Source organism: Antechinus flavipes, chromosome 5 (genome assembly GCF_016432865.1).
Source record: "Antechinus flavipes isolate AdamAnt ecotype Samford, QLD, Australia chromosome 5, AdamAnt_v2, whole genome shotgun sequence".
Classification (NCBI taxonomy): Eukaryota; Metazoa; Chordata; class Mammalia; order Dasyuromorphia; family Dasyuridae; genus Antechinus; species Antechinus flavipes.
The window spans coordinates 95,421,589-95,439,611 of NC_067402.1; the positions used below are offsets into that span (position 1 = coordinate 95,421,589).

General features: G+C 34.1%; 1 protein-coding gene across 1 annotated transcript in view; it reads right to left on the bottom strand.

Moving 5' to 3' along the window:
- CNTNAP2 (contactin associated protein 2) overlaps positions 1–13,187 on the bottom strand; it is a 2,126,697-nt gene extending 2,113,510 nt beyond the window's left edge. The window contains exons 1-2 of the mRNA XM_051962375.1: positions 13,172–13,187; positions 12,207–12,317 (exon numbers count right to left, since the gene is read on the bottom strand). Of these exons, the coding sequence (XP_051818335.1) occupies positions 12,207–12,317; positions 13,172–13,187 (127 nt within the window). The remainder of the gene's footprint in view (positions 1–12,206; positions 12,318–13,171) is intronic.
- Between the last annotated feature and the right edge of the window lie 4,836 nt (positions 13,188–18,023).

An 18,023-nucleotide genomic window follows, 5' to 3' on the forward strand; every position in this document is an offset into this window, starting at 1 on the left:
TTTACAATGTTCTGTAAACAAACATCTGATAAGTAAATTACCTCTTTTTCTCCTAATATGTTTATAGTATCATCCTTTATGATATATTCATATATCCCTTTTGGATATATATTCATGTATCCATTTTGACTTTATTTTAGTAAGGGCTGAGAGATGTGGGTCTATGCCAGAGACCATGTCCTTGGAATCAAAGAGCTGCATGCCCTGGGAATCAAAGAGCTAAGGAAGTTCCCACACAAACACTGAAGCTGTAACCTTGTCATAAATAAACTATTCATCCTAAATTCCTGAGACAAGATAATGTGAGTCCCAGAAAATTGGCCCTATCAGCCCAGGTGCAAGATAACGATTAGGCTCCAGGATGTCTGCCACACATCTGGTGTGACATTCTTTACTTTGCAACCCCCCATTCAGAAATGTATATAACCAGACCCTCTTCACTCATTAAACTGAGACTTTGTTTCACCCCAACTGGTCTCCCTCCTCATTTCTAACCCCATTACGTTTCAGGCATAGCCTTACAGACAAATTCCAGTCTCGGGACCCGCACTTTGATGACCTGCAGGACGGGTCAGGTCTACACTGACTTTCTGACATATTATTTTCCACTTTTCCCAGCAATTTTTGTCAAACAGTGAGTTCTTATTCCAGAAGCTTAAGTTTGGAGATTTATCAAATACTTGTTTGCTGTAGACCAGTCTGGGTCCTCAAACCTTTGTTCTCAGTATCTTCATGTTGTTAAAAAAAAAAAAAAAACTATCGAGAATCTGTTCAAAGAGTTTTTGTTCACATGAGTTATATTTATAGCTATTTACTATATTAGAAATAAAAATAATTAATTTTGAATTTGTAGACCCTCTGAAAGGGTTTCAGAGACCCAACAATTCTTTGGACTACACTTTGAGGACTACTGCTGTAGGCCTTGATTACTGTCTTGTATGTAATATATTCTACTGATCGACCACTCTATTTCTCAGCCAGCACCAAATGGTTTTGATTTACTGCTGCTTTATAATATAGTTTTTGATCTGGTAAAGCTAGACCACAATCCTTTGTAAATTTTTTTTTATTGATTCTTTTTATATTCTTGACCTTTTGTTCTTCCAGATGAATCTGGTTATTGTTTTTTCTAATTCTATAAAATAATGTTTTGGCAGTTTGATTGGTATGGCACAAGACAAGTAGACCAATTTAGGTACAATTGTCATTTTTGTCATATTAGCTCAGCCTAGCTATGAAAAATTGATCTTTTCCCACTTGTTTAGATCTGATTTTTTTTTTGTGTGTGTGTGTATGTGAGAAATGCTTGGTAATTGTGTTCATATAATTCTTGGGTTTGTCTTGGCAGGTAGACCCCCAAGTACTTTTTTTGGCTACAATAATTTTAAATGGAATTTCTCTTTCTATCTTTTGCTGATAGGCTTTGCCAGTAAAATTTTGATTATATCAAATTAAAAATCTTTTGTACAAACAAGGGAAGCAATAAACTGGGAAAACATTTTCACAGTAAAGGGTTCTGATAATGGCCTCATTTCCAAAATATATAGAGAATTGACTCTAATTTTATAAGAAACCAAGCCATTCTCCAATTGACAAATGATCAAAGGATATGAACAGACAATTTTCAAATGATGAAATTGAAACTCTTTCTACTCATATGAAAGGGTGTTCCAAATCACTATTGATCAGAGAAATGCAAATTAAGACAACTCTGAGATACCAATACACACCTATCATATTGGCTAAGATGACAGGAAAAAATAATGATGAATGTTGTAGGAAAACTGGGACACTGATGCATTGTTGGTGGAGTTTTGAACAGATCCAACCATTCTAGAGAGCAATTTGGAATTATCCTCAAAAAGTTATCAAACTGTGCATATCCTTTGATCCAGCAGTATTACTACTAGGCTTATATCCCAAAGAGATACCAAAGAAGGGAAAGGGACCTGTATGTGACAAAATGTTTGTGACAGCCCTTTTTGTAGTGGCTATAAACTGGAAAATGAATGGATGACCATCAATTGGAGAATGGTTAGGTAAATTGTGATATATGAATGTTATGGAATATTATTGTTCTGTAAGAAATGACCAGCAGGATGAATACAGAGAGGCTTGGAAAGACTTACATGAACTGATTTTGAGTGAAATGATTATACACTTCAACAACAATACTGTATGAGGATGTATTCTAATGGAAGTGGATTTCTTCGACAAAGAGAAGATCTAAGTCAGTTCCAATTGATCAATGATGGACAGAATCAGCTATACCCAGAGAAGGAACACTGGGTAATGAATGTGGACTACTTGCATTTTTGTTTTTCTTCCCAGGTTATTTTTACCTTCTGAATCCATTTCTTCTTGTACAACAAGAGAACTGTATGGTTCTGAACACATATATTGTATCTAGGATATACTATAACATATTTAACTGTATAAGACTGCCTGCCATCTAGGGGAGGGGATGGAGGGAGGGAATGGAAAATTCAGAACAAAAGCGAGTGCAAGGGATAATATTGTAAAAATTACCCATGCATATGCTCTGCCAATAAAAAGTTATAGTTAAAAAAATAAAAATAAAAAAAAGATTTACTGCCATAGAATTGGTCAAAATATTTCCTAATTATTGCTTTAATTTCTTCCTCATTGATAATGGTTTCAATCCTTTTATTTTTGATGCTGATAATTTGCCTTTTTTTCTTTCCTTTTCCTGATCAAATTAACCAAAGCTTTATATAATTTGTTAATTTTTTTTTATAAAAACAACTCTTAGTTTTGTTTATTAGTTCAATATTTGTCTTAGTCTCTACTTTATTAATCTCTCTTCAGAGTTTCAAATTTTCTAATTTGGTATTTAATTGGGGGTTTTATTTGTTATGTTTCTAGCTTTTTTAGTTGCATGCCTAATTCATTCATCTTCTCCTTCTCTATTTTATTTATATAACTATTTAGAGATATAAAATTTCCCCTACGAACTGCTTTAGATGCATCTCATAGGCTTTGATATGTTGTTTCATTATTGTCATTTTCCATGATGAAATTATGGATTGTTTCTGTGATTTGTTTCTTGATCCATTCATTCCTTGGAATTAGATTATTTTGTTTCCAATTGATTTTTAGTCTATCTTTCCCTGGCCCTTTATTGAATATAATTTTATTGCATTATGTTCTGAAAAGGAAGCATTTACTATTTCTGCCTTTCTGCATTTGATTGTGAAGTTTTTATGCCTTAATATGTGGTCATTTTTTGTGTAGGTGCCATGTCCTGCTGAGAAAAAAAGTTGTATTCTTTCTGTTCCTATACAGTTTTCTCCCAAGGTCTATCATATCTCGGTTTTATAAAATCTTATTAATCTTGCTAGTTTCTTTCTTGTTTATTTTGTGGTTGTCTGATTCAGAGAGAGGAAGGTTGAGATTCCCAACTAGAATAGTTTTGCTGTCTTTATTTCTTCCTCTAACTGTATTAAAATCATTTCTAGGAATTTGCCTGTTCCACCATTTAGTGACTACCCATTTAGTATTGTTACTACTTCATCATTGTCTTTGTCAAAATGTACTTTCCCACCTTATCTCTTTTAATAAAATTTATTTTTACTTTTGCTTTATCTGAGATCAGAATTGCTATCCCTGCTTTTTTTTTTTTACTTCAGCTGAAGCATAATAAATTCAGTTGCAGCCTTTTACCTTTATCTGTATCTTTCACATGTGTGTCACATGTGTTTCTTGTAAACAACATATTGTAGGATTATGGTTTTTTAATCTATTGTGGTATTTGCTTACCTTTTTATGGATGAGTTTATCCCATTCACATTAAGAATTATGACCACTAACTCCCTATTTTCCCGCATCCCCGTGTATCCTTTGTTCTCTTTTTCCATCCTGTCCTTAATCCTGTGTTTTTTTTTTTAATCCATCCCACTCACTATCTTTTCTTCTATCAATCCTTCCCCTTCTCTTACCTTTTTTTCTTAGTATTTCTGCCCTTCTTTCTATCCTGTCCCTCCTTTTTCTTTTCATCTTTCTCCTCCTACTTCTTTATAGGATTAAATAAATTTCTATATCCAACTGAATGATTAAGTTTTTCTCTCTTAGGGCCAAAACTGATGAGATCAAGCTTTAGACAATGCTCATCCCACTCTCTTTTTTCCCTTCATTTAGTAGGTCTTTTGAGCTTCTTGGTGAGGACAAATTGTCCCATTATACCTTCTCTTTCCTTTTTCCAGTACAAACTTTTTTTCTACCTTTTAATGTCTTTTTCTTTGATGCCATCACATTAGAGTCCATTCACAACCTAAGTTCATGTGATGTCCCTCTTTTTATGCCGTAGTGTCAGATTCAATTTTCAAGCTACAGATATTGGTTTTTTCCATGTAGGGGTGTAAACAGTCTAACCTTTAAATATGTATTTTCTCCTGTTTACTTTTCTATGGTTCTCTTGAGTTCTGTGTTTGCAGATTAAATTTTCTATTGAGTTCTGATTTTTTTCTATAGAAATGATTGAAAGTCTCTTACTTCATTGAAGTTCCATCACCTGCCCTGGAAGATGATACTGAATCTCACTGGGTAGTTAATTCTTGGTTGTAACCTCAGGTCCTTTGTCTTGTGGAATATTGGATTTCAGGTCCTCTGATCCCATATTGTAGAAGCTGCCAGATTCTGGGTAATCCTAATGGTTTCTCCTTGATATTTGAATTGTTTTGTCTGGCAGATTGCAGTATTTTTTTTTACCTGAGATTATAATTTTGGAGGCAACAATGTTTCTCATGGGATCTCTTTCTAGAGGTGATAGATAGATTCTTTCAATGTGTATTTCCCTCTCTGTTTCTAGAATATCAGGGAAGTTTTCCTTAATGAACTTTTATAGAATGCTATGCAGGTTCTTTTTTTGGTTATGGCCTTCAGGTATGCCAAAAATATTTAAATTATCTCTTGTGAATCTGTTTTCCAGGTTGGCTGTTTTGCTAATGAGATGTTTGACATTTTCTTCCATTTTTTCATTCTTTTTGCTTTGTTTGGCTGATTCTTGTTTTCTCACAAAGTCATTAGTTCCCATTTACCCTGTTTTAGTTTTTAATGTGTAATTTTTGTCAGTTATCTTTTGTATATATTTTCCCATTTGGTTTATTCTCCTATTTCATTAGTTTTATTCAGACAATTTTTTTTCTTCCTTTTCAAAATTGCTGATTCTCTCATCTGTGCTTCTCATTTCTTTACTCTTTTTTATGAGAATTTCAAAGAAGCCCCTTTGTGCATAAGACCAATTTATCTTACACTTTGAGAATTCTTCTGTGGACATTCTGTTCTCATCTGAGTTTGCATTTTTGTCTTTAGTGGAAGCTTTCTCTGGTCAAGGTTTTTTCTGTTTCTTACTCATTTTCTTTCCTTTTGGTATTTCTTCCTTTTTAAACTTTTTTTTTCCTTTTTTTCTCTCCTGGGATAAAGGTGGCACTGTCACAAATTTTCTGCACAGCACTGAGCCTTGACTTTGAGCACAAGTACCCCTTGTGTTTGCAAGGGGAAGCTTTGCCTACTCTTTTCAGGAACTAGATGATTTCCTAGAGTTTGCCTTCTGAGCTGGGATTGGAAGCTGCCCCACTGATTTTTTTTTAACTCTATTGAGCCAGGAAATAGGGTCTTTTTTTGCTGATTTGTTGTGATTAAGATCCTCTCATTGGCTTTCCTGGAGTCTGTCTGACCTGTGCTGAACACCCTTTTCATCCCAGTGAAACTGACCTTTCTTGAAGTTTTTCCAGTCTATCTTGAGCTGGACAGAGGTTTCATTCTGTCATACTCTGTGTCAGAGGCTTGGTTTCATTTGGTTTTCAAGGGAAACTGAGAGTGCTCCAGCAGTTTCCTGACTTTACTCTGCCATCTTGACTTCACCCCTGGACTTCAATGTCAGATGGTTCAAAAGGAGGATGAATGAAAGACCACTGTTGGAAGTTCTAGTATACATTAATTCCCAAATCTATATCTTTGCCAATTCCTGATTTCCTAAGTCTTCATCTAAACACCTGTCCTCCTGAAAAAAAGCTATTAAACATCAAAAGGTAATCCTATTATGTTAGGTGCAATCATTTGCCCAGTCATAGGAGACTAAATAAAACATTTAATATCTTACCCAGTATTCCTGAATTTGCCCTACACACTATGGAGACTATGAAGATGCAAGGTACTCTCTGTATTATGTGACATTAGTGCCATAGTTAAAAAAGTTTTGATTACTATTGTTTATTTTAAATTTTATTCCATGCCAAGAACACACACACACACACACACACACACACACACACACACACACAATTATATATAGTTTCAAAACATTTCACTCTATTTCCAAAGGAAGTCAAAAGTAGTTTGACAGGTACTGTGACTAAGGCTCAAGTAATTATTTTAAGTTCAGGGAAGAGGCAAAATTTTGTCAAGAGAATTGAAACTTGAGCACTGATTTTGAATGGGAAAATAAAAAATGACCATGAACTTTAAGTGAATGAATAGACATAGATCCCAAAAGAAAAGGAAGGTTTGCATCTCCAAAAAGGTTATCCCTTTTTTGAGGACAATGGAGAGCCCAGCACTTTACGACATTTCCTGTCAGGATAAATGTGGGACTCCCAAATTTCTATGAAAGAAAAATAGACTAGAGTTAGCATTTCACCTGCTCATAAAATGAGTAAGAATTCAATGAATGAAATCTAAAAAAAACTTTACACTAAAACAATTCAATTAGGTGAATAAAACTTGGCAAATATCCAATGAAAACAACAACATTATATTCTTCAAAGTCTTGCAGAAAGATTATACAATTTTCAATTTTGATAAATAGGGTATTTTTCAACAGCAAGGTGATTAAGGCTAGTTACAATGATCTTGTGATGAAGAGACCCATCACACTGAGTGAGAGGACGGTGGGGATTTAATCTGGATCACATCATATTTTCACTTTTTTTGCTGTTATTTGCTTCTATTTTGTTTTCTTTTTCATTTTTTTTCTTTTTTGATTTGATTTTTCTTGTGCAGCATGTTAATTTTGAAAATATGTATAGAAGAATTACACATATAATACACAAGGGCTAACTATAAGTCTCACCATGTTGAAAAAAACACATTTTATAAATGCAGCTAGTTTTAAAAGAAAATTTGTTCATTATAATTCGTGGTTATTATAAATATTTTCTTAACTGAGCTCATCACATTAATTATATTACACATATATAATTAATTGTTAATACAATAACAAATATTGGATTACTTGCTGTCTGGGGGAAGGGGAGGGGAAAAGAGAGGAAAAATGTAGAACACAAGGTTTTGCAAAAGTGAATGTTGAAAATTATCTATGCATATATTTTGAAAATAAAATAAAAGAATAAGGTGTTGCAAAGACTTTATTTTTTCCCCTGAGGCAATTGGGGTTAAGTGACTTGCCCAGGGTCACACAGCTAAGACATGTTAAGTGTCTGAGGTCAGATTTGAACTCAGATCTTCCTGATTTTAGGGCTGGTGCTCTATCCACTGCGCCACTTAGCTGCTCCAAGACTTTAAAATTCTAGTCAATTCAATAATAAGCCATGAACCCAGAGGAATAAAGATGAAATAAGCCACTGCCTCCTGCTACAGAAGTGATAGACTTAAAAAAGCAGAATAAAACTTACATTTTCAGATGTAGTCAATGTGAGGATTTGTTTTGCTGGATATTTGCTATCAGTGTTTTCTTTTTCTTAAAATTGTTCAACTAGAAGAACTACATACAGGAAAGTTAAATTCTTATCAATTTATTTTAATAAAAAACTAAGAGTAATGATGTGTTCTCTTCAACACAAAGGGCTAACTATAAGTCTCACCATGTTGAAAAAAACACATTTTATAAATGCAGCTAGTTTTAAAAGAAAATTTGTTCATTATAATTCGTGGTTATTATAAATATTTTCTTAACTGAGCTCATCACATTAAATATTTTCACTATTCTTATTGAACATTTTAATTTTTTTTTCCTGTGATTTTATAGGTAGGTCAGTATTCCTATATAATCCAATAAATTATATAAATTGTCTGTGATTACAAATGTTTGACAGATAAAAAGGATGAAGGTCTTTTTTTTAAATTGGTTTGCTTTAACTTTGCCATATTCACAAAATGGGTCCTCTTGGGTCTTTTAATAGGATAGAGTAAATACTAGTAAGAAGAGGACAAGAAAACTATCACTATTCATTCATAGGAACAAAAGCCAATAGCCAAAAAAACATTGTCTGGTATTATCTAAGTGATGATGATACATATATAAAAAATAATCCTTACTCTCAAGGAGCTTGTAATCTAATAAAAGAAGTCAATACAGAAAAAGGGTGAGTGGAAGGTAAAGAAGATAGATACTCCATGAAGAGTCATGATAGAGAATCATAGGTGTCCTAGTATAATATCACAAAGTGAAATGTAAGGAAACAGTCTGAGCTGATTTCCCTCTTTAAATGAAGGTTTTGTAGTTCATTTCTCTAACCTTCATTCAGAGGGAAGAGATTAGTAATGTGGTAATCTTGTGGCATGATGAGACTTTCCAACAATGAGCTTACTGGGATATGGTAGAAAAGTAAGATATGGTCCTGATCAGTGCATTCACGGACTGCTAGAAATATAATGGACAATGCAAAAAACTTGGAGACTAGAAGACTTGAGATCAAATCTTGACTTAAATGTCAACTACACCACTTGGGTAATTCACTTAACATTTATGTATTTTTAGTTTAGTCAGCTATAAAATAAAACCACTAGACTTGGTAACCTATAGTGTCCATTCTAGCTCTGAATCTATAATACTATCATCTTTTAAAATATATCAGTGAGTGTGCTTTGTTTTCCAGGATCCATACAAGAAAATATCTCAATACCTCTAGATACTGAATTTTAGCTATGAAATTAAAACTTTTGGGCCTTATGGGACACTCTTTTTTTTCTAAGAGACTTTTCTATTCTTTCACTTTACCAGTAAGCAGAAACTATTTTTGAATCCTTGGCTACCAAAGCCAATTTCCTCTAGGGCCTCCTCCACAGTTTTTTCTCTGATCTTCAATTAGTCTATTCTAGTCAACACAAGTATCTTATTCCCCTCACTGAAGGTTAGGACTTTTTGAAACAAGAATTTCCTTTTCTCTTCTTTTGAAGTATTTTTTATGGATGGCATCATTAGTGTGTGTGTGTGTGTGTGTGTGTGTGTGTGTGTGTGTGTGTGTGTGTGTGAAATTTGGTATTCTATCCAATGGCAATAGAACTGCAATATTTCAGAAAAAAAAAAAAAAAAAACATTTCCTTCTTCCTTCAACACTTTCCCTACAATCAATCTTTCTCTTCTCGGATAGGAACGTTTTACTCTTTCATCCTGGGTTTGCTTATCCTCCTTGGACACAAAAAAGACCCAGGAAAAATAAAGTTAATTTGTTTTCAAATATAAGTTGTACACCAAAATACAAATTAAATAATGTTTATTACTCTCTCAGTTATTGAAATACTTTTTTTTCATAAGATACTGTCACACATGAAAAATAGGCTGTCTTTTCATGACTTCTTCATTCCCCTTCCTTGCCTTTTTCACCTTGCCAACAAAAAACACAAAAAATTTCCTCTTCAGAATTAACTAGTGTAATAACATTTGCCTAATCAATTATTTAAGGACAGAAAGCTAAATCATGCACATGTTCATTCTGTTCTACACATAGTTAAAAGTATTTTGATTTGTTCTTTGGGACTGGGCTCATAAGGAGTAGGCTTTTCCTGATGAGAGGACTATAGGCAAGATGAAGTTATTAAAAATATCTTTTTCATCTGCCCTGCCACAAAGCCAGAAGACCAAATTCTTCCTTTAAATCTCTCTCTTTTCAAATGTTTTGATTCACATGAGGAGAGAAAAGAGACTTTGAAGAGGAGACTTTTCTATTTTGAAGGAAAGGACAGAATAATGTTACTGTGTACCTGAGATAGGGCAAGACAGCTAAACAGAAGAAAAAGGATGATGAGGCAAGAGAAAACTGGGTCCTGGTGACAGATAAACTGCCCTCAATTCTGCTGAGGGCTAACCTCACTGCTCTGTAATAGGGAAGGAAGCCTTATAGTCAAAAAGTGTAAATGTTGTCTAATCTGGGAATTGAACTCGTTTGTTAGCCTACATTCTCAGCAAACAATCTGGATATTGCCTGACAGCTGGCAACCATCAATAAGCCATAAGTAACCAAGTAAAGGTTTATAGACTACAGACTGTTGTGGAGCTCCTATGGAGAGGTAGAGCTGCTGGCATCTGCTGTGAATCATACTGCTGTAACCAGTGAAAAGCCCCAACAGAAATGAGAATGGTAGATTCTCTTCTGCTCACAATATATCCAGCTGTGGCCATGGTTGTGGTTAACTCTCATAACTTTCCATTAGTTAAAGAAGAAAAAGCAAGGGAGTATAAAAGGAAAGAATAGTTTAATGCAATAAAGCATTACTAAATAAAGAGGCAAAAAAGTAATAATTTCTAGAGAATTCTTGTAACCTATTCAATACCAATAGGCACACAGGCTGGAAAAGAAAATAATGAGAAGGGAGAAGGGAACAGCCTTTAAGTGCTTACCATGTGTCGGGCATCATGCATTTTACAAATATTATTTCACTTACTCTTCATGATGCAATTTAGTTGGCAGAGTATACACATTTTACAGAAGAGGAAACTGAGGGATACATAGCATAAATGAAGCCCCCAGGGTCATACATCTAGTCTTTGAGACCATATATGAACTTGAATTTTTTTAATGCTATCTCAATGCTTGTTATGAAATAGACTGAGTGCCTAGTAGGGGTGTGGAGGTTCTGTGGGGAGAGTCATTTAGGTGCCACATACTTTTCTTTCTAGTTATATGACTTCAGTTTCCTTTTTCTGTAAAAATGGAGTTAATAAAACTGAGGATCAAGTGAAAAAAATACAAAGCACTTTTAAAGACTTGAAATATTATACAAATATTAGCTATGACAGATAATGGTGATAATGTGAAGGAGAATGAAGAGGAGGAGAATAAAGATGATGATACTCAATTGACATCTTTTTAATTACAATCAGGCAGTCAAGAAAGGAGCAAGAAGTACAGGATTAAGTAAAAATAAATGTAACACCTCTCAATAACAAAAGCCAGTTATACCACAAGAATAATTCCCTTTATCTTGAGACAATAAAAGTACATGAATTAAGAAAAATACCCCTGTGACTCACAAGTCTTTTTGTATTCATACCTGCAGTGATGATCAGTTATGACTACAGAAACTCAACTGCCCTTTCTGACAGAAGAGAAGATACAATGAAAAAGCAATGGATAGCATCAGGAACAAATGGTTTTACTTCTGCTTTATGTGACTACTAGCTATGAGATACTGGGCAACTCACATAACATGTTTCCCTCAGTTTGATTGACTATAAATAATAATTATAATAATAATAGCACCTGACTTAAAAATTGTTGGAATTCAATGTCTATGGGGCATTTAATTGCCTGATGTCATACTTGACTATTAGTGCTTCAAAACTGGATCTAAGGGAAGAGATGAGGGATCAACATGGAGTTTCAGGTATTATTTATTGCAAACAGAAATTAGCCGAATTTAGGAGAGATGAGAAGTTTAAAAAAAGGAGAGAGTGCAAAACATGGAGAGAAGTCCCAAAACTAAGCCTAGAACACACCCAAACTTTCTAAATGGGATGTAGATCATGATTAAACAAAGAAGGAACTATCTCATAAGGTTATTACTATAATTCTGATTTAACACATATTTTATTGTTGTGGATCCAAATGATTGCACCATTTTCTCAGGTGAGTCTATAAGCCCCTCCATAGTTCTAGGTTTGATCACATTCAGAGATTTCCATTCCTGTCATTGCATTACTATTGAAACTATAAATATGTCTTTGGTATTTCTAATTCATTCTTTTATGATTCTACTTCTACAAAATCCTTATATATCCAAACTGTGCTAAGTTTTTAACAAGTCTGCCAAAAGACCACATGTTAGAAAGGATCTAGTGATTCTGAATGTGATCTCCAATGAGAGACTGGTTTGGGGTGACTTTTAGTGTTTGGTATGATAACCTATGATATTTTGCATGTAGACAGGTAGCTGTAGATATCAGCTGAAATCATGCTCTTATTTACCATAAAGAACACAGGTACTGAATAGGCTACACAAACACTTACCACCTCTTTTATTGAGCTTGGCATAACCTGGAGAATAGCTGCTGGACATAGAAGATGAACTGCTGAAAACGACATGAGGCAATGCAGAGACAAGTTGCTCATCACATTTTTCTAGGAAAAAAACAATAAAATTACATAAGTATGGGGCATTAACAAGTGTTTTTTAAAACTAATGTATATTTAACATATTTAACATGTATTGGTCAACCTGCCATCTGGGGGAAGGAGTGGGAGGAAGGAGGGAAAAAGTTGGAACACAAGGATTTGCAATTGTCAATGCTGAAAAATTACCTATGCATATATCTTGTAAATAAAAAGCTATAATAATAATAAAAAAACTAATGTATATTATGACAAAAGAAGAGTTACATGGGGAGAAGAAAAATCTATCAACATATATTATTTTGTTGGTCACCAAGCCAGGCTTATCAGAATTTTTTGTTTTGAAATAAGTTTCCTTTCAAAAATTATAGCCATCTCTGGTTCCACTCATAATCAAGTACTTCTCTGAATTAATAATAATAACAATGAAGAAAAATGAGGAAGAGCAGGAGGAGAAGGAAAAGGAGAAGAAGAAAGAAGAAAGAAAAGGAGAAGGAAGAGAAGAATGGAGAAGAAGAAGAGGAGGAGGAGAAAAATTATGACATTTTTGTAATATTTACTATGTGCCAGGTAATGTGTGTACAATGCTTTACAGTTACTATCTCATAGCAGTTTGAAACTGTGCCCAAAGGGCTATAAAGCTGTACATACCCTGTCATTCAGTAGTATCTCTGCTGGGTGTATAGCCCAAAGAAATCACAAAAAAGAGGGAAAAACTTGTATGTCCAAAAATATCTATGGCAGCCCTTTTTTATTGGCAAGCAACTGGAAACAGAGTGTGATGCCCATCAGTTAGAGAATGGCCGAATAAGTTATAGTATATGAATGTTAGGGAAAGCTTGCTCCAAAGACTTCTGCTCTACTGAGAGGACAAAACATAATTCATTTCCTATTGACTAGAATTCTTCACAAAACTGTTCCTGATTAATTATCTTTCCTTATCTTGTTTCCATAGTAAATCCTAAGGTTTTGGTAGGAATTTACACTAACCATCACTTCATGTATTCATACAAGATTAAAACAAAGTTTAGAAGCAAGAGTTTGGGATGGCGAAATGAGAGAGATAAGCGAACAGAGAAGGGATACTCCTCATTGAAATACTAAGAAATTATAGCTTCCACTGAGATAAAAAGATAGAAATAATATCTATCAGAAAAAGCATGGCAATCTGGGAGAATTTAGTTTTTTTTTTTTAAATGACTAAACCCTACAAACTTAAATAATCCTTGAGCTATGTTACAGAACAGAATAAAACTATTGATATTTGTAATAATGACCTTGAATATTCAAGAAAAAGTTAAATTATGTTTTGTATGCTCTGTTTAATCAGGCAGGGAATTGTAGTGTCTTTTAGAAAGATTGCCAAAAATATAGTTAAAATAAAATATCTTTATATACCTAGCAAAGCCAGTTTTATCTGTCTTGGCAATTTATATGCAGAATGTATTCCCCAACAATGTAGGATACATTAAGTATAATTGTGTATCACCTAAATATTCAATCTTTCATTCATTTAACAAACATTTGGTGCCTATTCTATACAATGTAATATTCCTGTTACTGGGGCATGATGAGGATCAAAAATGAACTAATTCATCAAAATATATTACCCTTTTTATTTGTCTTAGCTTTATGTAAGTGCTGCTGAGAATGGTGTTTGGTTGCATGATTTTAAAGCCAGGAAAAGTGAATATATAAAAAAAAATTGAGAATATGATTGTAAAGCAAAATTATCAACACAAAAATTACACGTAAATGAAGTGATTCCACCTTGTTAAAGTATACTATATGGTTTGACTATTTGACAAGTGAGTTCAAATTACTTTAGAAGTTGTGCTTATCCTTTAAAAAGAAACTGCATCATATGTGCCTCTATCTATAACTAGAGAATGCACTTTGCTAGGCAGATCATCAAAGAAAAGGAATCAAGTTCATTTGCAGGCACATAATAATAATAATAATAATCTGTGGCATAGGATTCACCAGAGCTCATGTTCTATGATTGTTCTCAAGAGTCAAAGATCATCTCCAGTTCATAAGGGATCATTAGGATAGGGCTCTCCTGGAGAATTTTGAGTTAAATCAGAATCAATCAATAACTTTGAAAGTGCTCATCAAAAAGAGAGGCAAACATCAAGTTTATGAAGTGCTTTAAAATATTGCTTCATTTCTCTTTACAAAAAGAGTAGGAGAAAAGAGCTGTTTTTATTTTTATTTCATAGATGCAGAAACAGCGACTGAAAAAGGTCAGAGCTAATACATATCTGAATTCAAATATGAACTCATATTTTACTAATTCCAGTTCTGAAACTCTTATCTACCTAGCCATGCAGCTGCCATACTGCTCTGCAAAACATTTTTATTTGTTGCAAGAGATCTGGTTCAACCTTTGGACTCTCAACTGCCCTTCAGCCTGGAGAACATGGGACAACTGACTGGGAACGACTGACCGGGACACACACCCCTTAGATGCACTGCTGCCATCCCCAAATCCCACACCTCATGCCTCACCTCCTGGCGTGAACCCCAAATCTCTACGACCCTTGCCAGCTCCAAGCAGTTAAGAGGAGATCGGCACCCCTTTTCCCACATGCCTTTGGAGATGACTGCTTGAAGAGGGGATAAAGAGGGGACCCCCGAACTTGGAAAATCCTGAAAAGAGAAAATCCTCAATTCTGTCTCAATAAGAGACTTTGTCTCATGTCTTTTTCCTTAAAAGAATTTAAGTTCCAACTGCTTGAGGCGGGAATGATGTGGGAAAGATTAGTTTCTAGATTCCCATCCCCTCCTAGTGAATGTAATTACCCTTTGACTCACAAATCCTGGTGCCTTTGAATTCCAATAGAAGATCCAGACCTATCCAGTCCCTCCTGGATCTGAGCCAACTTTGGGGTTACACCCAAAAACCCCTCCAGCTAAGTCTCCTATTATAAAAAGGCCACTCTGGGAAACCCTCTTTGCAGAGATTCCAAACATGCTAGCCATGTGAGGACCCTCTGTCCATTGGACCCTCTGTCCAGTGCCCTCCTTATTTTTACCTTCGCCTATACTTTAACCTTGCTTACCCAATAATAAACTTCTTTTATCAATCTAGTTCTCGGGCCAATAAATGCTTTTATTGGGAACTTGCACCATTACTAGACCTCATTTACTGCCGTATCTTAGACCGAATCCAAGCGGGTTGCAGGGGAGCTTTGCTTGACTCCCTGTACCCCAAACCTGCCACTAGACCTCAACTAAACCCTAATTTCATTTAGGTACCCCAAATCTAGACCTAATGTTAACTATGCCATTTTTCCCCTAAAGAAATTATGCCATCCATGCAGGTTTACATATTTGTGATTTTAAAATTTCACTTACCTTTTCAAATGAAATACAATTTACCAATTTTCCTATTATTTATTTTAATTTATGTCAAACAGAATTCCTTACTATTTAAGAAGTTTGCTAGTATTTGATGCACCTTATGAAAGAATTAAATGGAAAAGATTTTCTTCCCTAGCCTCTGTTTGAAGGATTCCTAATTGCTGAACTAGTAGGTAAAATTGAGTTCAGTAAAAATGAAAATTCAGACTAACCAATTGTTTGCATTGAGTTAAGGCATATTTACATATGAAAACAGTAAGGTTAAAATAATCATTTTAACATTATACATCCAAAGAATCCCAGAAACAAAGAGAATCTGATATGTCAGACAAAATTTGCCCTCAAAATCTGAAGGAAAAAAGATTTTCTGGTGAGATAGACTCTGTGAACTCTTTTCATACAGAATTTATAAATGTAAATTAAAATAACATACTTAGTATTGCTCTTTGTGTACTGTTTTTAGGGCCATTCTTGAAGTCAGGGAAGCCTAAGTGCAATCCTCCACCTCTGACTTAATAGTTATGTGAACCTGGGCAAATCACCTAAACTTTTAGTTCTGTAGACAACTTCTTAACACAATAAATTTTAGGAAAGGAGTTTCCTCTTTTGAGAGTTTTCAGTATAACCTTAAGAGTGCTGGTCCATATATTTGACCATGAGCCCTTCAGGAAGATAAACATATGCATGCATAACACATCTTTCAAGTTCAACTGAATTATTCATATTTTCAGGCAGTTAGGTGGTGTCAGGCCTTGAGTCAGGAAGAATAATTTTCATGTGTTCAAACCTGACTTCAGACATTTAGCTAGTTACTTGACCCTGGATAAGTCATTTAATCTGTTAGCCTCAATTTCTTATCTATAAAATTAACTAAAGGAAATGGCAAATCACTTGTATTCTTTGCCAAGAAAAATTAAAATGGGGTCACAAAGACAGTCAGACAGTACTGAAAAAGACCAAACAACAATATTTTTACCATCACTTTCTTATGTCTAAACGATCAAAAAAATATTAAACCAAGTCTTGCTGAGTAGTATTTAACAATTTCAGAGAGAAAATGCTCACAATGAAATTTTAACAACTGGCTTTCACAAGTGTGTTTCAAAAGACTTCAGCATACTGTTTACTGTTGCAATGAAATCATAGGTCCAACCTCTCTCCCATTAATTAAGCAATATTGTGCTTTGTTACAGTGGGGCTGAATAATTATAAAATACGTTTTTTCTGGTAGATTAAATTAATCAGTATCGATCGGATACCTTCTTGGTGCACTGTGTTGTCAACCCTGGAAGTCATATGATAAATGGCTTTTTGCTCTTAAGCAGTTTACAATATAGTTAAGGAAATAAGACACATGAAGCAATTAGGGAACCACAGAAGTCAAACCATACTTTCCCAAAAGTTCTAATTCATTCAGACAAATGGCAATTTTCCATTACGTTTGTGTTGTAGGCAATATCTTAGTTTTTTCCCCCTGTAAAATCCAAGTTTTTAAATAGCACATTGAATCTACATACTTGTTTTTGAATTACAAAGATTAAATGTCTGTGAAAAATGATACTTCTTTTAAAAATGTGTCCCTTCTTCTTAAAGTTCAATGAAAAGTTAATGATGAAGCCTCCCCAAAATGATGACAATCTACTAAAGACAATCCATCAAATCTTTCTTGTAAAGTTATTATTTACTACTGGATCTCTTCTTTGTTTTACATCCAAACTGACTTTTTCAATGCTCATTGTTTCTATACATGACATGTAATCTAATACATTTAGTACAAAATAAAATAACACTTTTTCATCCTTTATGTATATATTCACGTTGATTTTCACATTTTGGTACATTTATTTCTTTCAAAAAATTAGTATTAAAGCAATAATAGTAACAAAAATTCATTTTAGGTTGCTTTATTCTCTTGAGTAGACTTTTGCATATGTTATTTGATTTGATTCTTGGCACTTAAGGAAGATATTGTTGTACTTTACCAATTCTAACCTTGTTTAATTTGGAGATTATATTTATCTAAGATCTGTCAACTTACATGTCTATGATCAGTATCAGATAAGTCCAAGACTGTTAATACCTAGATGGCAATTAAATATGGCAAGAAGAAAAAGGATACAACTTCAGTCTTATTCATTTGCTAATATTTGGAGCAATCTGAGTGCACCCCATTTGTTTAAACCTACACTATCATCTTGTTTCACCCTGCGTTAGGTGATGACCTTGACCTGGGATTCTTTTCTACTTACATTGTTTCTGCCACACCCTACATCCAAAAATTATCCTTAAATTACTGTCTGACATTGAAACTAGTCAATTGTGACACCTTAAATGTTTTCAAGGACTTTC